The sequence below is a fragment of the Lynx canadensis genome, chromosome B4 (assembly GCF_007474595.2).
Source record: "Lynx canadensis isolate LIC74 chromosome B4, mLynCan4.pri.v2, whole genome shotgun sequence".
Lineage (NCBI taxonomy): Eukaryota > Metazoa > Chordata > Mammalia > Carnivora > Felidae > Lynx > Lynx canadensis.
This window is the reverse complement of record NC_044309.1, coordinates 131316761-131333716: the sequence shown is the minus strand read 5'-3', so window position 1 is coordinate 131333716 and position 16956 is coordinate 131316761. Positions and strand designations below refer to the sequence as shown.

The 16956-nt window shown below is 53.6% G+C and overlaps 1 protein-coding gene across 3 annotated transcripts in view; it reads left to right on the top strand.

Annotated features, from left to right (window-relative positions):
- TMEM184B (transmembrane protein 184B) overlaps positions 1–16956 on the top strand; it is a 49655-nt gene that overhangs the window by 13822 nt on the left and 18877 nt on the right. For 2 of the 3 annotated variants that reach the window (XM_030320604.2, XM_030320606.1), the window contains 2 exons: positions 10982–11230; positions 12697–12862. In XM_030320604.2, coding sequence (XP_030176464.1) covers positions 11039–11230; positions 12697–12862 — 358 coding nt within the window. In that variant the 5' untranslated portion in view covers positions 10982–11038. Of the gene's footprint in view, positions 1–9779; positions 9940–10981; positions 11231–12696; positions 12863–16956 lie in introns of those variants that run through there. The other variant, XM_032594037.1, reaches the window with a different exon arrangement.

The following is a 16956-nucleotide window of genomic DNA, read 5'->3' as shown; positions in this document are numbered from 1 at the left end:
TGTGTGGCAACTGCCCGGATGAGGGCTTCACGGCTGCAGCTCAGAAGGGCTTGGGTCTGAACCTAACGAACGAAAATACGATCTCAGGAGGTTTAAAACAGAGCAAACAATCAGAGACAGGAGGACAAGCCTGGGCGTCAGAGACTGCCGGGCATGTGAACCCCCAGCCTGACCGCAGGATAAAGCGGCTCTTAAATAGGAGAGTCCTTGTAAGAGACAACACGATACAGGGCCGGACCCAGCGCTGAGGGCTTTCCTGTATTAACCTGTTTGTTCCTCACGGCTCTCTCTGAGGCGGGGGTGACCGCAAGCCCATTTCACAGCTGAGGAAGCTGAAGCAAGGACGCAGAGCTAGTAAGTGGCAGGGCTGGGGCTCAAGTCCAAGCGGCCTGAGTGCAGAGCCCGCAGCTCACTGATGGCACTTGGAAATCTGTGGATCTGATGGTGCGGCAAGGGCAGTGTCTGCGGCCCTTTAGCCGGAAGCTGTGGGCAAACCGCCTTGCCCCACTCCCCCCACCCCACCCCGAGCCTTTGTTTCCTCATCTGTAAACCGGGTGCATTACTTTCCTAAGGCTTCTGCAAGAGAATGCCAGAAACTTAGAGACTTAAGATACGAATTTATCATCCTGCAGTTTTGAGGTCAGAAGTCCAAACTGTATTTCACTGAGCCCACATCAAGGTGCCGGCACAGCCACGTTCCTTCGGGAGACTCTGTTTCCTTGCCTCCTCAAGCTTCTAGAGGTCACTTGCGTTCTTTGGCTCATGGCCCCTTCCTCCATCCTCAAAGCCAGTAGCCTGGCACCTCCCAGTCTGTCCGCTCTGCGTCCACTGTCACACTGTGTCCTTCACACCCTCAGCCTCCTGCCTCCTTCTTGTAAGGGCCCTCGTGATTATATCCCGCCTCCGCAGATAATCCGGGAGAATCTCAGGGTCCTTAATTTAGTCACACCTGCTGAGTCCCTTTTGCTGCGTGAGGCAACATATTCCCAGGCTCAGGGGTTTGAGATGTGACATCTCGGGGCGGGGGCGGGGGGGCATTATTCGGTCTTCGGCACAGGAAGTCTGGGGGTGGGGGAGTAACAGCAAGGTGTCTCCTCCAACATGAAGTGAAATACTCTGAGATGGTGAGGTGTTCTCTGAAATCCCTAACTCCCAAGGCAGGTGACTGATCTCACACACAGCTTTGTAGCTTTTCTGGAAGAGGTGGGTATCTTCAGGAGGGAGTTAGCCAGAAGATGTCTTGCTCAGAGAAGGATGGGGGTAGGGGCTGTATCAGGGGAAGTGAGCATCTGTAGCACTCAGGGTGGTTTCCTAAGCAGGCTCCACGCTCAGCTCCGGGGTGGGGGTGGGGGGCTCGATCCCATGACACTGGGATCATGACCGGAGTTGAAATCAAGAGTCGGGGGGCTCGGGGCACCTGGGTGGCTCAGTTGGTTAAGCGTCCGACTTCGGCTCGGATCACGATCTCACGGTTTGTGAGTTCGAGCCCCGCGTCGGGCTCCGTGCTGACAGCTCGGAGCCTGGAGCCTGCTTCAGATTCTGTGTCTCCCTCTCTCTCTGCCCCTCCCCTGCTCACGCTCTGTCTCTCTCTGTCTCTCAATAAATAAATGTTAAAAAAAAATAAAAAGAAAAGAGTCAGGGGGCTCGATCTCATGACCCTGGGGTCACGACCTGAGTCGAAATCAAGAGTCGGACGCTTAACTGACTGGCGCCCCGAAGCCTGGCTTTCTGACCCACAAGGTGAGTTCTGTCCAGCCCTGTGGCTTGGTGACCCCCCCCCGCGGGGCTCTGCTTTCTAGAGCCCCCTGTGGCCTCCCGGGGAACTGTACCCCCGCCTGGATGCCCCAACTACACCTCACGCAGCTGTCAGGAAGGCCTTGTCAATCTGGAGAGCCACAGGTGGTCAGTCAGGCACTGCCTGTCCCCCACCTCGCCCCCCTCCCATCTGTAACAGGGGCTGGATGCAGAGATTCTGCCCCGGGCGTGTTCCTGACCGAGTGCCTGCCCACAAACTGTCCCATGCCTCTGTTCATGTTGTTTCCTCTGCCCCCTAAGCAATCGGTCAGTAAGTACTCTGCCAGCATGGCACACGGTCCCTGCCCTCACGGAGCCCAACTCACAGGATGTTAAGGGAACAGATCAGAGCAAACTCTAATAGGTTATAGAAGGCGATACCTGTCGAGGCTGGCGGGGACAAAGATCCGTGGGTGGGAGCAAGAGAATGCTCCACGCCCCAGGGCTGGGCATGGTGGTGATGGAGGGCATCACAGAGGTTCAGAACTGGAACGAGCTGCGAAGGGCAAACCCCCATTCAGCTGTTCCCTTATCCATCCCAAGTGTGGGAAGTGTGAACTACGTCCAGGCCCTGAGACCGGTGCCAGGTCACAATTACACGTAAGACATGACCTCTGAGCTCCTGGAGGTTGCGGGCCAGCTGGGGAGAAGACAGGTAAGAGTGAACCACCCAACGGAGGCTCCTCGGTCAGTATTCCTGCCCCAGGGGACTTCTAGCCTCATTTGATTGGGAGCTTCCTTTTTCTAGAAGCAACCGGAACATCGCTAGATTGTTCCAGTTGTAAAAACATCTCCATCTCAGCAGACCCATCTTTTGCTGCTGCCACCAGGTGGACTGGGGGTGTCTCCTGTTGGACCTCATCGAACACGTCCCTTTGCCCTGGGTGGCGGGGCCTCTCCACTTTGGAAGATGGGCGTGGGACAGCGTGATGTAGCCTTCATCCTCTGCCCTCACCCGGCCCCGTTCCTCTCTCCAGCCAAAGGTCCAGGTCCTTCAGCCAATGTCTGGAGAGTGTCCAAGGTGGGGAGGGGACCAAGTGATGGCAAGCCTGTGTGGTGTGCAGCAGTCAGCTGCTTCATGGGTTCTTGTCTTCCACATCCCTACGATGGTGTCTGACACAATGCCAGGCTAGAGACCGATGACCCAGGCGTGGGGAGACAAGAAGTGTCCCCGCTGACCTCTTAGTGCCACGGAGCGAGCGCAGCGTGGCTCAGCAGGCATGGGCTGGCCCTCGGGTGAGGCCGTGATGCTTAGGATGGCTTGTGAGTGAAGAGGCAGCTCTCCTTAAGAGGACCAGGGCAGAGTGGAAGGCAAGTTGGCACAGAGGCTCAGGCCGTGTGTGTGCGGGGACCCTAAGGGAGGAGGCGGGGGGGGGGGTGGGGGCGAGGCTGGGACTCGGCTGCCGGGGGCCCCGGGCTTCTCTGCAAAGGAGTCGGAGCTGCAGCCCGCCCACGTCACATCCCGACTCGTTCTCAAAGGACCTCAGGTCAGGAGGAGGGACACGGTCACGTTTGAAAATAAGGGCAGAAGTAGACCACGCTGATTCCTGCTTCGTCGAACATCAGCCTCCCTGCAGCTCTGGAGGGCAGCCCAGGCCCCCACCTTTCTGGAATCCAGAACACTCAAAATCCCAAAGGTTCTTCCAAGTCTGCAGCAAACTAATTTTGTGGCAAAAATCTGACCTGAATTGATGTGAGACTAATTATGGTCTTTAAAAATATCTCCTGTTTCTCTATGGAAATACTATGTGTTTGATTTTTGGGTGCTGCCCACACCCCTCTGGGGTGCCATTCTATGCACACCATATCCAGCACTGTAATCCTTTCTAAATCTGAAAAAACTCTGAATTCCTAAACTCTTTTGGGCCCAGGGGCCCCGGCCACAGCATGGTGCACCCAGCAGACAGGTTCAGAGACGCCCAGGCACTTGCCCAGTCACAGCTGGGTGGTGGCTCTGGGATTCCAGCTGTTTCCCTGACTCAGAGCCTAGGACAAAGTACAGACCGTGGCCTGGCTGCTTCACAGCCTGGGGGTTGCGTGTCGGTGCGAGGACACAGGCGTGGAGCGACCTGGCCGGCAGGTGGCTGCCGGGAGAGAGGCGGGCCCAAGCCAAGACTTGGCTTTGTGTCTGACTCAGCCTGGGCTGGAGGGAACAGGTGCGACCCCAGGAGAGGCCTGAGGACAGAGAAGCAGAGGCATCGGGGAGGAGAGGGAGCCCTGTCGGCGACTGGCTACACTTTTCAGATTCACGCCTCCCTGTTGGTAGAAAACTTTATGGTTCTGGATATGCACCCCCAGCGTATGCATATTGCTACGTACATGTGTTGCCTCGCTGTGAGACCACGTACATCCTAAGACCTCCACCAAAAAATCAGAACCAAAGCAGGAGCTAAAGATGGGATACTTAAAAAAAAAAAAAAATTTTTTTTTTTGGTGGTACAAAAACCTTCTGGCTTCATGTGCTTGATTATTTCTGGAAAGTGTGCTTTAATGCTACAGTTGGAAGGTCTGGCTCTGTGTTCAGTTTGTTTAGATGTTTGGTTTTAATGGCTGCCCTCTCTGAAAAAGATCCCTGCCTGAGACATGTAGCTGTGCACAGAGGAAACGCATCACTGGCTCTCTTTCTAAATTGGGTTACTCATTTTTCCACCCTGTCCACTGCGTATGCGGAGGATTTGTTGAGATTTGGCTGGTACATTTCCATCCTTCCTGATGCCAATCAGATGTTTTTGTAAACTAAATGGAAGGTATTTTATTTTAAAGTTCTTCACACATGAGTCCAAAACCCACTCCAGTGCTTTGGAAATTTTTAAACAGATTAGAAAATTCTGTTACGTAGGTTTTTAGGAGTTCAGGTCTGAGAGTTTTCTAAGTTACAGACTTGCATTGTTTTCAGTAACAAATCTCTATGGCAGTGGGAACATTCCCAACATTTCCGAATATCCTTTTCCAGAAGGCTCCGCCAGCCTAGGTTGCTTCTGAAAGAGTAGTTCTTCTCCCATTTGTTGTGATAACACGCCTTTCCCACAAAGGGACGTGTTAACCATGCTTAAAGATGGTTCAGAAACTTAACTGGGAAGCATATTCCTGATAGCCCGTGGTCACAGAGAAAGAAGGACAAATATGGAATTTTTTTTGTGAACGAAAGAGGTGTTGAAGTAGGCGGTTAGGTCTTTTTGATTGCTTTTCTACAAGATAACCAGTAAATCTCTGAAACAGATGATTTCCTGAGTCACTGCCCATCTCATTACAAATTTTGTGGAAAATTCTGTTCTACTGTCTAAAGCGTTTTATTGTGGAAAATTTCAAACACACGGAAGTAGAGCAAACGATAGAATGAATTTCTGCCTGTCAGTCCCTGCGCTTCAACAGTAAGGAATGTCCTGCCGTCTGGTTGCCTCTATCCCTCTCCCCCTTAAAAAAATTGTTTTTAACGTTTACTTATTTTTTAGAGATAGAGACAGAGCATGAGCAGGGGAGGAGCAGAGAGAGAGAGAGAGAGAGAGAGAGAGAGAGAGAGAGAAACAGAATCTGAAGCAGCCTCCAGACTCTGAGCTGTCAGCACAGAGCCTGACGTGGGGCTCGAACTCACAAACCGCGAGATCATGACTTGAGCTGATCTTAATGCTTAACCGACTGAACCACCCAGATGCCTCTATCCCTCTCCTCCATTTACAGAGTGAATCCCAGAAGTCCTGTCATTTTTTACCCTTTAATAATTCAGTATGTCTGTCTTCTTGATAAAGACTTTTTAAAACACTTGTTTTATTTTGAAATAATTATAGGCTCACAGGAAGTTGCAAAAAATAGTATTCAGAGTACCCTGTGTCCTTCTCTCAGTGGTGACATCTTGAATGGCTGTAGGACGGTGTCAAAACCAGAAGTGGACATCAGTACGGTACTATTAACTATACCACAGATCTCAGTCAGTTTTCACTGTTCGTGTGTGTGTGTGTGTGTGTGTGTGTGTAGCTCTGTACAGTTTTATCACCTGCAGACTCATGTAGCCGCCACCACTGTCAAGGTAGGAGGGATCTCGTCACCCGCAGGGAGGTTCCTGTGCTGCCCTCTATTTGTGCACACACCTTCCCGATCTGTTCTGCATCTTTATAGATTTGCCATTTTGAGAGTGTTCTATATAACGGATCTAGACAGGATGTGACCTTTTGCGGTTGGCTGTTTTCACGAAACAGAATGCCCTTGAGCTCCATCCAGATCTCTGCCTGTATCAGTAGTTTGTTGCTTTTTATTGCTGAGTAGTATTCCATGGTCTGGACGTACTGGAGTTTAACCTTTTGCCTGTTGAGGGGTATTTTGATTGTTTCCAGGTTTTGGCAATTACAGACACAGCTGCTGCAAACCTAAGTGTGTAGGGTTTTGTGCGAGCATATGGTTTCACTTCTGTAGGAGAAACATCTAAGAGTGATCACTGGGTTGTCTGGTAAATTGCATGTTAGTTTTATAAGAAACTAACTGGTTTCCAGAGTGGCTCTACCATTTTATGTTCCTAACAGGAACGTATGTAAGAACGAGTTTCTTCCTCATCCTTGCCGGTGTTTGATGTTGTCTCCCTTTTGTATTAATGTGTGTATAGTGATGTCTTGTGGTTTCAGTTTGCATTTCCCTAATTGCTAACAATGTTGAACAGCTGTTTATGTGTTTATTGTCCATGTATCCTTTTTTAAAAAGTTTATTTATTCTGAGAGAGACAAAGACAGCACAAGTGGGGAATGGGCAGAGAGGGAGATAGGGAGAGGGAGAGGGAGAGGGAGAGAGAGAGAGAGAGAGAGAGAGAGAGAGAGAATCCCAAGCAGTCTCCTTGCTCCCAGCACAAAGCCCACAAAGCTGCAAGATCATGACCTGAGCCAAAACCAAGAGTTGGATGCTCAACCGACTAAACCACCTGGGCGCCCCTCCATGTATCCTTCTTGAGTGAAATGTCCATTCATACCTTTCGCCCATTTTCTGATTTCTGTTTGTTTGTTTGTTTGTTTGTTTTACTGTTGAGCTTGAACATTCTTGCTGTATTCTAGATGCTTGCCATTTGCTAGATATGTATCTTCTAAAAATTTATAGCCTTGCATTTTAGATTTAAATCTGTGATCTAGGGGCGCCTGGGTGGCACAGTCGGTTAAGCGTCCGACTTCAGCCAGGTCACGATCTCGCGGTCCGGGAGTTCGAGCCCCGCGTCGGGCTCTGGGCTGATGGCTTGGAGCCTGGAGCCTGTTTCCGATTCTGTGTCTCCCTCTCTCTCTGCCCCTCCCCCGTTCATGCTCTGTCTCTCTCTGTCCCAAAAATAAATAAACGTTGAAAAAAAAAAATAAAAAAAAAAATAAATCTGTGATCTATTTTGAATTAATTTTTGTATATGGTATAAAGGCTTAGGTTAGCGTTCATTCTTTTTTTTTTTTTGCCTCTGGATGTCTAGTTGTTTCAGTTCTGTTTATTGAAAAGATGATTCTTCTCCCAGTGATAAGGACGTTTTTGTACCTGCCCTCCACGATCTCACCTAAGAACGATCTCACCTAAGAATTCCTGTGTGTTACCTATTTCAAAGATATCTTTTCTTCATTGGTTTGTTAGCCTCAGGACCTAACAAAGTCCACACGTTGTATTTAATTGTATCTTGAGTCTCTATTCTGTAATAGCCCCTCAAGCACCTTTGATTATAAGCCACCGATTTGTTGGCGAAACCAAATCATCTGACCTATAGACTGTCCTGTAGTCTGGATTTGCCCGCTGCTTCCTCGTGATATCATTTAGTCTGTCCCGCTACCCTCTGTATTTCCTAGATACTGGTCGTAGTTCTAGAGGCTTGTGTCAATCCCATTTCACTTTTGGGTAAGGGTCCTTCTTGGGTGGTGCTCTGTGCTCCCTGTGCATCCCGTCAGGAAGCTGGAAACTTCTCGCTGCCCCATTTTGGGGATGCTGATCTTGACTGTGGGTTCAGAGTTGGACTTCCTCCAGCTGCCTGGTGCATCCCTTATCAAGTTCTCCATCAGCCTGTTAGCCAGGGGCTTTATCATCCATTGATGACCCATGTCTACGTCTAGTATTTGTTTTTGGAGTTGCAAAATGGTCCTTTTTATTCTGTTATTCTGTCTCTCGTTATTAATGGGCCTGCTCTAGAGTAGGACACACCCTTAGCATTCATGTAGTTACCCTGAAGTATTGTGCATAGGGAAACTGAGGTTCTTAGAGATGAAGTCACTTGTCCACACTAGCCGATGGTGGAGTCTGGCAGGAATCCTGTCGGGTGACCTCAAAGCTGAAGCTTGGCTGTGCTCCTTAAACACTCTGCCCCACAGTCCCTGTCACTTTGAAGCCTTTCCTGACCCTCTCCCCCCAGCCTTGGCCGAGGCAGGTGACGCTGCCCGAGTGTTTACTTCAAAGCTGCTGTGAGAAAAAACACGAGGCGATGCTTGGGAAGATGATTTGTAAACCACGAGCGCTGCCTGGCGTCAAGGAGGTGGCTGGGAAACCCAGAAGCGCGGCGAGCACGGCCGGGCCGGAGAGCCCTGCCAGCATCGGCTGCCCCTTCCTGCCAGGAGGGTCTCGGGCCTGCTGGGAAGGGGCTGTGTCCCGGAAGGAGGCTCTGGAGCCGAGGGGGCTGCTCACGCGGAGCCCCCACCTCCGAAGGCGCGGGGGCCGCAACGTATACACAGGACCTGGGTTTGAGTCCTGGCCCTGACGTTGGGGCGAGTCCCCCACCCTGCTGAGCGGATCTCCTCCTCCTGTGAACTGACTGACAGACACGGGGAGCGTGAAAGAACTCGGCATGCCGTTGTCTCTCCGGGGTCGGAGAGGGGGGCGCTCGAGCGGCCCTGAGCAGAGCCCCCGGAAGAAGCTGGGCCTGGGGCCTTCGCCCGGCTTGCCCGGCTCCCGTAGCTGAGGAGCCGTCCTGGCGCGTGTCCCCACCCCGTGAGCAGGGTCAGCTCAGCGGTGCCCCTATGCAGGGCCTCTCAACTCTGCCTTTGGTGGTGAACAAAACAGCCTTTGACCCACCCGCCCGCCCTTGCTTGGAAGCCGCAGGTTTAAGAGTATTTGTACTCCCTCCAGGCGCCTCCCCCCACCCAATTCCCAGTGTTTATTCATTTAATTTGGGATGACAGACAAAGATGATGATTTACAACCCAAATCTTCTTTTTTAAAGAAGTATTTCTGGCACCGGTTTCCAATTTTGCAGCCATACTTACAGGAGCTATTCTTAGACTTGTCGCTGTTTCCTTTTCAGAGCTCGCCACTGCCACCGGTCTTTATATAGACACCTTCTCCAGTTTGGAGTTTCTTTATATAGATGCCTTCTCCACTTTTGATTTTTAATCTGGATTCATCTCTTGGTCAGTGTGTTAGAGATCACTTATTTGCGCAGGAAAACAGAAATGCAAAGGGCTCTTGTAGGGTAAAAACTCACAGCTAAGAGCAGAGGTGGCGCGTACAGGGGGCGGGGGTTCTGGAGACGTGGGAGAGGGGCCGGGGGCAAAGCCAGGAGCGTGCGGACACAGTAGGCAAAGAGCCTCTTCGTGCAGGGTCAGGCTGTGGGCCTGGGTGCACCCAGGGCGCCTCTGCTGCGGGGAGATGGCGGCTCCAGGGTGGCTCTGACCAGCCCGTCAGCAGCCGGCAGAACCGAAAGGGACGCCTGTCCGGGCCGCGGGGCTCCGATGCCCTTGGCCACTTGCTGTGGCCAGCCTCTCGAGAGTGGCTTTACTCTTTGACAGCAGCTTTTCCTTGGGGGCACCCGGGTTAACTTTTTAATGCGAAATTGTTCATTTGTTACCAGGGGTCTTAGAGTTGCCGCCGGGAAGGGCAGCGGACGGAGAGCCTGCGTGGGGTAACCGGATGGGACCCTAGAACGCCAGCCTGTGTCCCATCCGCTCCCGTCTTTATTGTCCCACCCAGAAGCTTCCGTTATGCCAATCTCCTCAGCTGTTTGCTTCTCCGTGAAAGCCTCAAAAATGTTTTGTTTTTTTTTTTTTTGTAATAAGGACTGCAAATCAACAGGCAATTAAGTAAATGGCTTTGGTGCTGAGCTTGGTGCTGGGGACTGAATGATGGAAATGTGGTCTTGCCTCGAAGAGTGGACAGCCCCAGGAGGAGAAGCACACGAGCAAGTGACAGGGCTGCATGTTACACAGAAGCCCAAAGGCATGGAAAAGGGATCGACGTCCCTGATGGGGGAAGGAGGGCGGGCAGGCATTTAGGAAGAGTGATCCAGAAAACTGGATTAAAAGAGCAGTTCGAAGGCCCACAAGGTGGGCCGCAGAGTTTCTAAAGCAGCACACACGGATGATGAACGGGCGTCAGCCATTAGGGAAGTTGGGGAGAAATGGCAAAGAAAAGGCACAGCCCTTTGAAGAGATAAAGAAACAAAGTGATCTTGCTAGACTGGGAAGCGTGCAGGTGTGTTTATCGAGCGCCTGCTGTATGACAGATGCTGGAGAGCCCACTGCGAGCAGAACGCAGGCCCTGCCCTCGGGGCGCTTATGTTCTGGGGAAGGAGGCAGAAAGTTAGCAAGTACATGAGCAAATGTACACTTTGTCAGAGGGCGTCAGGTGGGAGTGAGTGCTCTGGAGAGAGATCAAGCAAAGAGGTGAGGAGTGCCTGGGGTCGGGGAGGCGTCACCATGTGTGAGCGGGTGGCCAGGGCAGAGACCTACCGGCAGTGCAGAAGCGAGCAGTGTGGCTGAGCAGAGACGGCCGGTGCAAAGGCCCTGCGGCAGGAGCAGGCTCGGCACAGTGGAGGAGCAGCAGGAGGCCTGTGTGGTTGGAGTGGAGGGTCGGGGTGAGAATTGTAAGGAGGGGAGGTGAGAGCCTTGGGGAGCCGTTGGCAGTCTTGTGGACCAATGGACAGATGGCAGCTTCCGCTTTGAAGGAGATGGGACCTACCGGGGAGTTTTGAGCAGGGGGGGCCCGGTCTGGCTAACGGCTGAGAAGCCTCATGTGGCCGCCGTGTGTGGGGACTGGACAGTAGGGGCAAAGGCAGAAGCAGAGAGACGGCCCAGGAGTCTGTTTCATGAATCCAGGGGAGACACGGTAGGGGCTGGGACCATCGTAGTGGCCGGGTCAAGGAGACACGTGGTCAGAGTCCAGTTACATTTTGAAGGTGGACAGAAGAGACCCGGAAGATTGTTTGCGACGCTGCCACTCACCCGGGAAGGAGGCTAACAGTGCGATTTCCTCTCTTTAGGCCAGCTCCTCGCTTCCTGCAAGAGTTTCTCTCAGGGACCCCCTGCTGCCAGGCACCATGACGGTGAGGGGGGCCGCACTGGCCCCGGATCCAGCGTCGCCCACGACCGTGGCAGCCTCGCCCAGTGTCTCTGTGACCCCTGAGGGCAGCCCCACGGCCATGGAGCAGCCTGTGTTCCTGATGACAACTGCCGCGCAGGCCATCTCTGGCTTCTTCGTCTGGACGGCCCTGCTCATCACCTGCCACCAGGTACCCAGGCCGGTCAGGAGCCTTTGAGCCAGAGAGCCTCTGAAGGCCCTCTGGAAGGATCCTAAGAGGTTTTCTAGCCCAACAGAGTATGAGGCCGAGCTCTGCTGCAGTAATAAATAAGCTGAATCTGGGGGTTCCACCAGGTAGAAGTTGATTCTCGTTCATGTCCCGATCGGTGCGGCTCAGGCCCCACTGTATGGCTCCCACGTCCTGCAGCTTCACGGTGTCATCCGTCTGACGACTGGTTGTGGCTCTTCAACCGTCTCAGTCCAGAAAGGACACGCGTCACTTCTGCTCACCTTGCGTGGGGCAGAACGTGTGCGGGTTCCATGTGCAGCCTGAGCTGTGGGGGGCCCTGCGCGGACACGTGGACGTCAGCGGCCCCTTTGCAGATGAAAAACTTGAGACCTCGAGGTGGGAGGGGGTGCTGGCCTACTCCCGCACAAGTTGGTGGCAGCACCGGGAGAGAAGCCAGGTCTCCTGTCCCCCCATACGCGCAATCCCCACAGGAGGCTGGTGTGGGCCGAGACCTGGCTCGGCCGTCCGAGGAAGGAGAAGGTTTGAAGAGGGGAGGCTGAGCCCATTCGGGTCCCCGTCCGCTCCTTACCTACTGTCCTGAGTCCCTGTCCCTCCTCGAATGCGTTGGCTTCCAAGGCAGTTGGCTCGTAGCAGATGGGGAATGTTTTGTTCTCTTCCTCCCGAGCCCAGGACTCGGCGGGGCCAAGTGTGAAGTCACGAGAGTTGGGACGGGACTCTGGCTGCTGGGACTGAGGAGGGTGGCCAGAGCAGTTGTTGGCATTTGTGTGTGGCTTCTGTTTTCCCCCGCTTTCTAAAAACTGCGCTTCATTCTCCCAGCTTCCCAGTGAGGCAGGCAGCGCTGCCTCTGTGTAACAGATGGGAAAGTGAGACGCAGGATGACGTCACTGCAGCCGCTCAGCCAGAAAGCGCTTCCACCTTCCATGGAAGCGAGGGTCCCGTCTGTCCCACACACGGGGTGGACGCTGCTGCCCTGAAACCCCTGGGACCAGGCGTCAGGGAGGCCGGGGTGGAGGCGAGGAGATGTAAATATCTCCTCTGTGCCACTCGCCTGAGGTTCCCAGCCCGGCTGTGCACACGGGTCCCCAGGGAGCTTATTATGACTCTAGACTCCCCGGCCATCCTTGACTCTGATCAGTGCAGCCTTGGGCATGCTCTCACGGTCCCCGTGTCTGTGAGTCTGGCCTGGGCACCGCTGAATGCGCCCCTGCAAGCTTTATGCGCCCTCTGGTTTGATGTTCAGAACAGCCCTATGGGGAGTTTCATCATCGAGGAGGGCGCTGAGGCTCGGGGTTCAGCAATGTTCACAGAGCTGGCGAGCGGCAGAGCCGGAGGGCAGAGAGGAGGAGGAGGGTGGCGGCGGCGCTGCCTGCCGTGACGGTTCGGGGGGGGGGGGGGGGCCGACTGAGCCCGCCCCCTTCCGCCCCCAGATCTACATGCACCTGCGCTGCTACAGCTGCCCCAACGAGCAGCGCTACATCGTCCGCATCCTGTTCATCGTGCCCATCTACGCCTTCGACTCCTGGCTCAGCCTTCTCTTCTTCACCAACGACCAGTACTACGTGTACTTCGGCACCGTGCGGGACTGCTACGAGGGTGAGGAGGGCGTGCGGGGCGGGGCGGGGCAGGGCGGGCCGCACACCCCTCCCCCCCCCCGGGCTCCCGGAAGCCCCCCTCCCCGGGTTCCTCCAGGGCCTGCCCCTCGCTTCTCTACCCACTTCAGGGCTTCCAGCCAGGCCCCAGTTGACAGGGGACAGCACACGTGGTAGCACTCTGCCACGTGGCTCCCACAGCCCCTTTACAGGTTACCTGCAAGCAGGGACCCCGCCCCTGGGTCTCCTTTCTCAGTCTGGCATCTCTGATAGGGGTGAGCGGTCAACAAGTTGTCCGTTCGTAGATAGAAACCCCAGGTACGGATGGGTCAGGGGTTTAGCCAGGGGCCCATGCAGGGCAGTAGCAGGGGCGAGCCTCCCTCCCCCACGTGCCTTAATTCTGAGGGCTTTGTCCCGGGAGCAGGCTCTGCTGTGCCACCCAAGAAAGCGACCCGCTGCCTTTCACGGGCCTCGGGTCTCGTGTGTGGTATGGAAGTTCTGGTGCAGAGCTCCAAGCACCGGCCAGGCCCCCCTGCTGGCTGCTAGGCCGAGAGGAGGAAAGCCGGCCCCTCGGTGCCTGCCTGACCGGCCACCGGACGGGGCAGCTCTCTGCGAGGGCCTGGCCACAGGCACAGGGCAGACAGGAGAGCTCATGCACAGGGCAAGGAGGAAATCCCTACTCTGCGGGCCGGGAGGTGCGGGGAGCCGGGCTGGGCACGGCCAGAAGAGATTAGATTAGATTAGATCAGATTCTCTTTTTTACTGTGGATGCACAAAACTATGACGCGACTGGAAATTGCAGGTTAGAAAATCTCTCTGTGGAGGATGGGTGAAGGAGGGAGAGGCCAGAGGCCCTGAGACAGGTCACAGGCCCATGATCCCTGGGCCGGCATAGGCCGGCAGGGGTGGCGGGAGGGGGTCCTTGAATTCAGGATCCCCCACTCTGATGCCCTCTGCCCCTCCTGTCAGGGTCGTGCATTTTTCTCTTTCCTCCAGTATCTGCACTGTTGGTCTCAGGCAGAGTGACCAGATGTCAGGGTTCCTCATGTTGAGGCGGGGCAGCGCTGACCACGACCAGTTGTCCACGTCCCTGACTGCGCGAGGGCTTTGCCTCGGGCCCTGGGCTCCGTGGATATTGGAGTGCAGCGTGCTCACCCCCGTGGAAGCGGAGTCTCCCTTCCTGTCCCACTTTGAACCTGTGTATCCCTGAGGTCTCGTGGGCCTCAGGAAATGCCTTCGGACTTGGCAAAGAAGTGCGGGCGCCTGACAGGAGCGCTCTGGGCCCCTCCTGCCCCTCCAGCCACAGACCTCGCCCTCACCTGCCCCTCCAGCCCCACCCTCGTGGCCTGACCGTGCGTGCCTGCTTTGCCCTCTTCTCCCTGAGTAGCCTCCGCTCCTGCGAGAGCAGGAACGGACAGAGAGCCCTGGTGGTAGGGCCAGGCCAGGTGCTCACTCAGTCTGTGTGTTTTGAGTGAATAAGGGACTTTATCAAACACCTGCTGTGTGCCTTGCATTCGCGTGGGGTCTCACCGAATTCCCGGGCTGGGATCCCTGCCTGGCTCTTGCAGCTGAGAATACTGAGGCCGGGTGGGGACCCGCTCCGGGCATAACTGGGGCTCTAATGTCTGATGTCCCTGGAAGCGGCAGAGTCCAGGGAATCCTCTGGGTCCCCGGGGAGCTGCCAAGGCTGGTGTTGAGAATCCTTTTCTGATCACAAATGTGTGCCCGGGGGCAGCCTCTGCCCGCTGGTCCCCTCAGAAGCAAGAGGGTGCTCCCTGCCGCGGGGTCCTCCCCTGTGTGGTCAGGGGGCCGTGTAGTCTCCCTCCTCTATGGGGCCCAGAAGACTAGGCGCCTGGCAGAAGAGGAGCCTCAGTACCATCCTCAGAGACGGCGGCAGATGGTTGGCTGGGTCCCCCCACTCCAGAAGCCTCTTTGTTCGGGCCCCTCCTGTCCCAGCCTTCCTCCTGGTCCACTTAGAGGTCCTGGTAAGAAGTCTGCCTCCCTGCTTACCATGTCTCCTAGCAACGCTATTATCCCCTCGCCTCTCCGCCTCTCCCAGGGAGTTTACAAACAGTGAGGCAGCTGCGGGGAAGTCCAGGCCGCCCCAGGGTTCACCAGCTTTAGTGTCTGGGTTGGTGGGCTTGGCCTTTTCTGCACCTCTGCTCAGCGTCTGGGACCCCCTCCCCTTGTCCTTTCATCTGCAAGATCCCCTGCAGAGTTGGCGATAAGAGTAGGTCCCTTAAAATTCAAAAAGAGGCCCCCCCATTCATTCCCCTCCCACCCTTCCTTCTCAGTACCCCCCCGAACCCGGGAAGGGACAGAGGGGAACAGGAGTAGGGCTCTGCTGGGCGACCCCTATTTCGGAGCCAGGCAGCCCGCACCTCACTGGGCACTGCACAGATATTGCCTTGTCTTTTCTTTTTACTTTTTTTCTTAAGTTTTTTTTTTATGTTTATTTTTTGAGAGAGAGAGAGAGAGACAGAGTGCAAGCAGGGGAGGGGCAGAGAGAGAGAGGAAGACACAGAATCCGAAGCAGGCTCCAGGCTCCGAGCTGTCAGCACAGAGCCCGATGCGGGGCTCAAACCCACGAACCGTGAGATCATGGCCTGAGCCGAAGTCGGACGCTTAACCAACTGAGCCACCCAGACACCCCGATTGTCTTTTTAACAAAATTAAAACGACTAAAATTTTAACTCTCATAGTGCACACAGTTGAAAGATAAAATCACCCTGACTCCTCCTCACTCCCAAGTTCACTGCATTTTCAACTCTGTAGACTGTTTTTTTTTTTTCCTAGAATAACCTAAAAATATGCTTATACTATTGTTTCTTGATCTTTCGGTTTTAGATAGTGCTACATAGTGACCTCCTATTGTACAAGGCTTTGATTTAGGCACCTTATCCCCCGCCCCATCCACATGCACACACACACAGTGCTCTTTTCTTCATTGTGACTAGATCACCGTTTTTTCTAAGTCTGCATTCAGCATTTGCTTCATTACCTGTCTGTAAATATTGATCACAGCTGAGCCTGAGTTCTGAGACTACATATCCCTGTATAACTTTTTATTTTCCTCTGGTTACTGCTTGTCTTGCTTTTTGGTTTGCTCTGCTGTGTATCTATCATTAATTTGTTCCCAAATGCTTCAGCTGAGTAACAGAGAGAAACCTCTCCTCCGTGCAGACACAGCAGTGAATCTGTTAGCTCTGGGTTTCCCTTGCTGGCACTCCCCCGGGCCTTGCTTTTCTTGCTCTGGTCTGGACTGGCTCCTGTCTGGCCTCTTGCCACTCAGCTTCTGTCCTGGGTCTCTCCATCACCATCATTCTGGAATCCTGCTTGCCTCCTCTGCTGAATCGCCTGTTCCCTGGATGCCATTTTTTCCCTTATTTGTGGTCTACTCCCCCTTTTTTGGTCAGTACATACCTTCCCAGAGCTTCCTGGCAAAAAAAAAAAAAAAAAAAAAAAAAAAAAAAAGTGCCTGAAAAGCCTAAAATCTGAAAATTATCTGTAACTATTTTTACTGTATTGTCCTATTTGGAGTTTGACGGGAATCCAGTTCTAAGTTGGAAATCATCCTCCCTCTGAAGTTTGAAGACGTGTTTCCCCCTGTATTTTGGCTTTCAGTGTTGTCTGGGGGAAAGTCTGCTGGATTCTGATCTTTAATGCCTGTATGTGACCTACTTTTTTAAGGCTTGCTTTTGGGACCGTGCCTTTATCCCCCGTATTTGAGAATCTCCCAGGTAACGGGACGTTCCTCGTGCGGGGCATCTCGTGGGCCCTCTCCGTGTGGAAACCCCTGTCCTGAGGTTCTGGGCAGTTTTCTTGTATGTTTCTTGGTAACTTTCCCCCACCGCTTTATCCTCCCTTTCTGGAATTCCTGTTTGTAGGATGTTGTGCTTCTGGATTGAAGCTCGGAATTTCTTTATAATTTTCGAGCTGTTTTTTGGTTCTGTTTTCAAGGAGCTGTTGTTTTGTTTTGTTTTAATCTTTACCCTTGAGCTTTTCTATCAGAGGCTTTATTTATTTATTTATTTATTTATTTATTATTTTCTTTAATGTTTATTCATTTTTGAGAGAGAGAGAGAGAGAGAGAGAGCT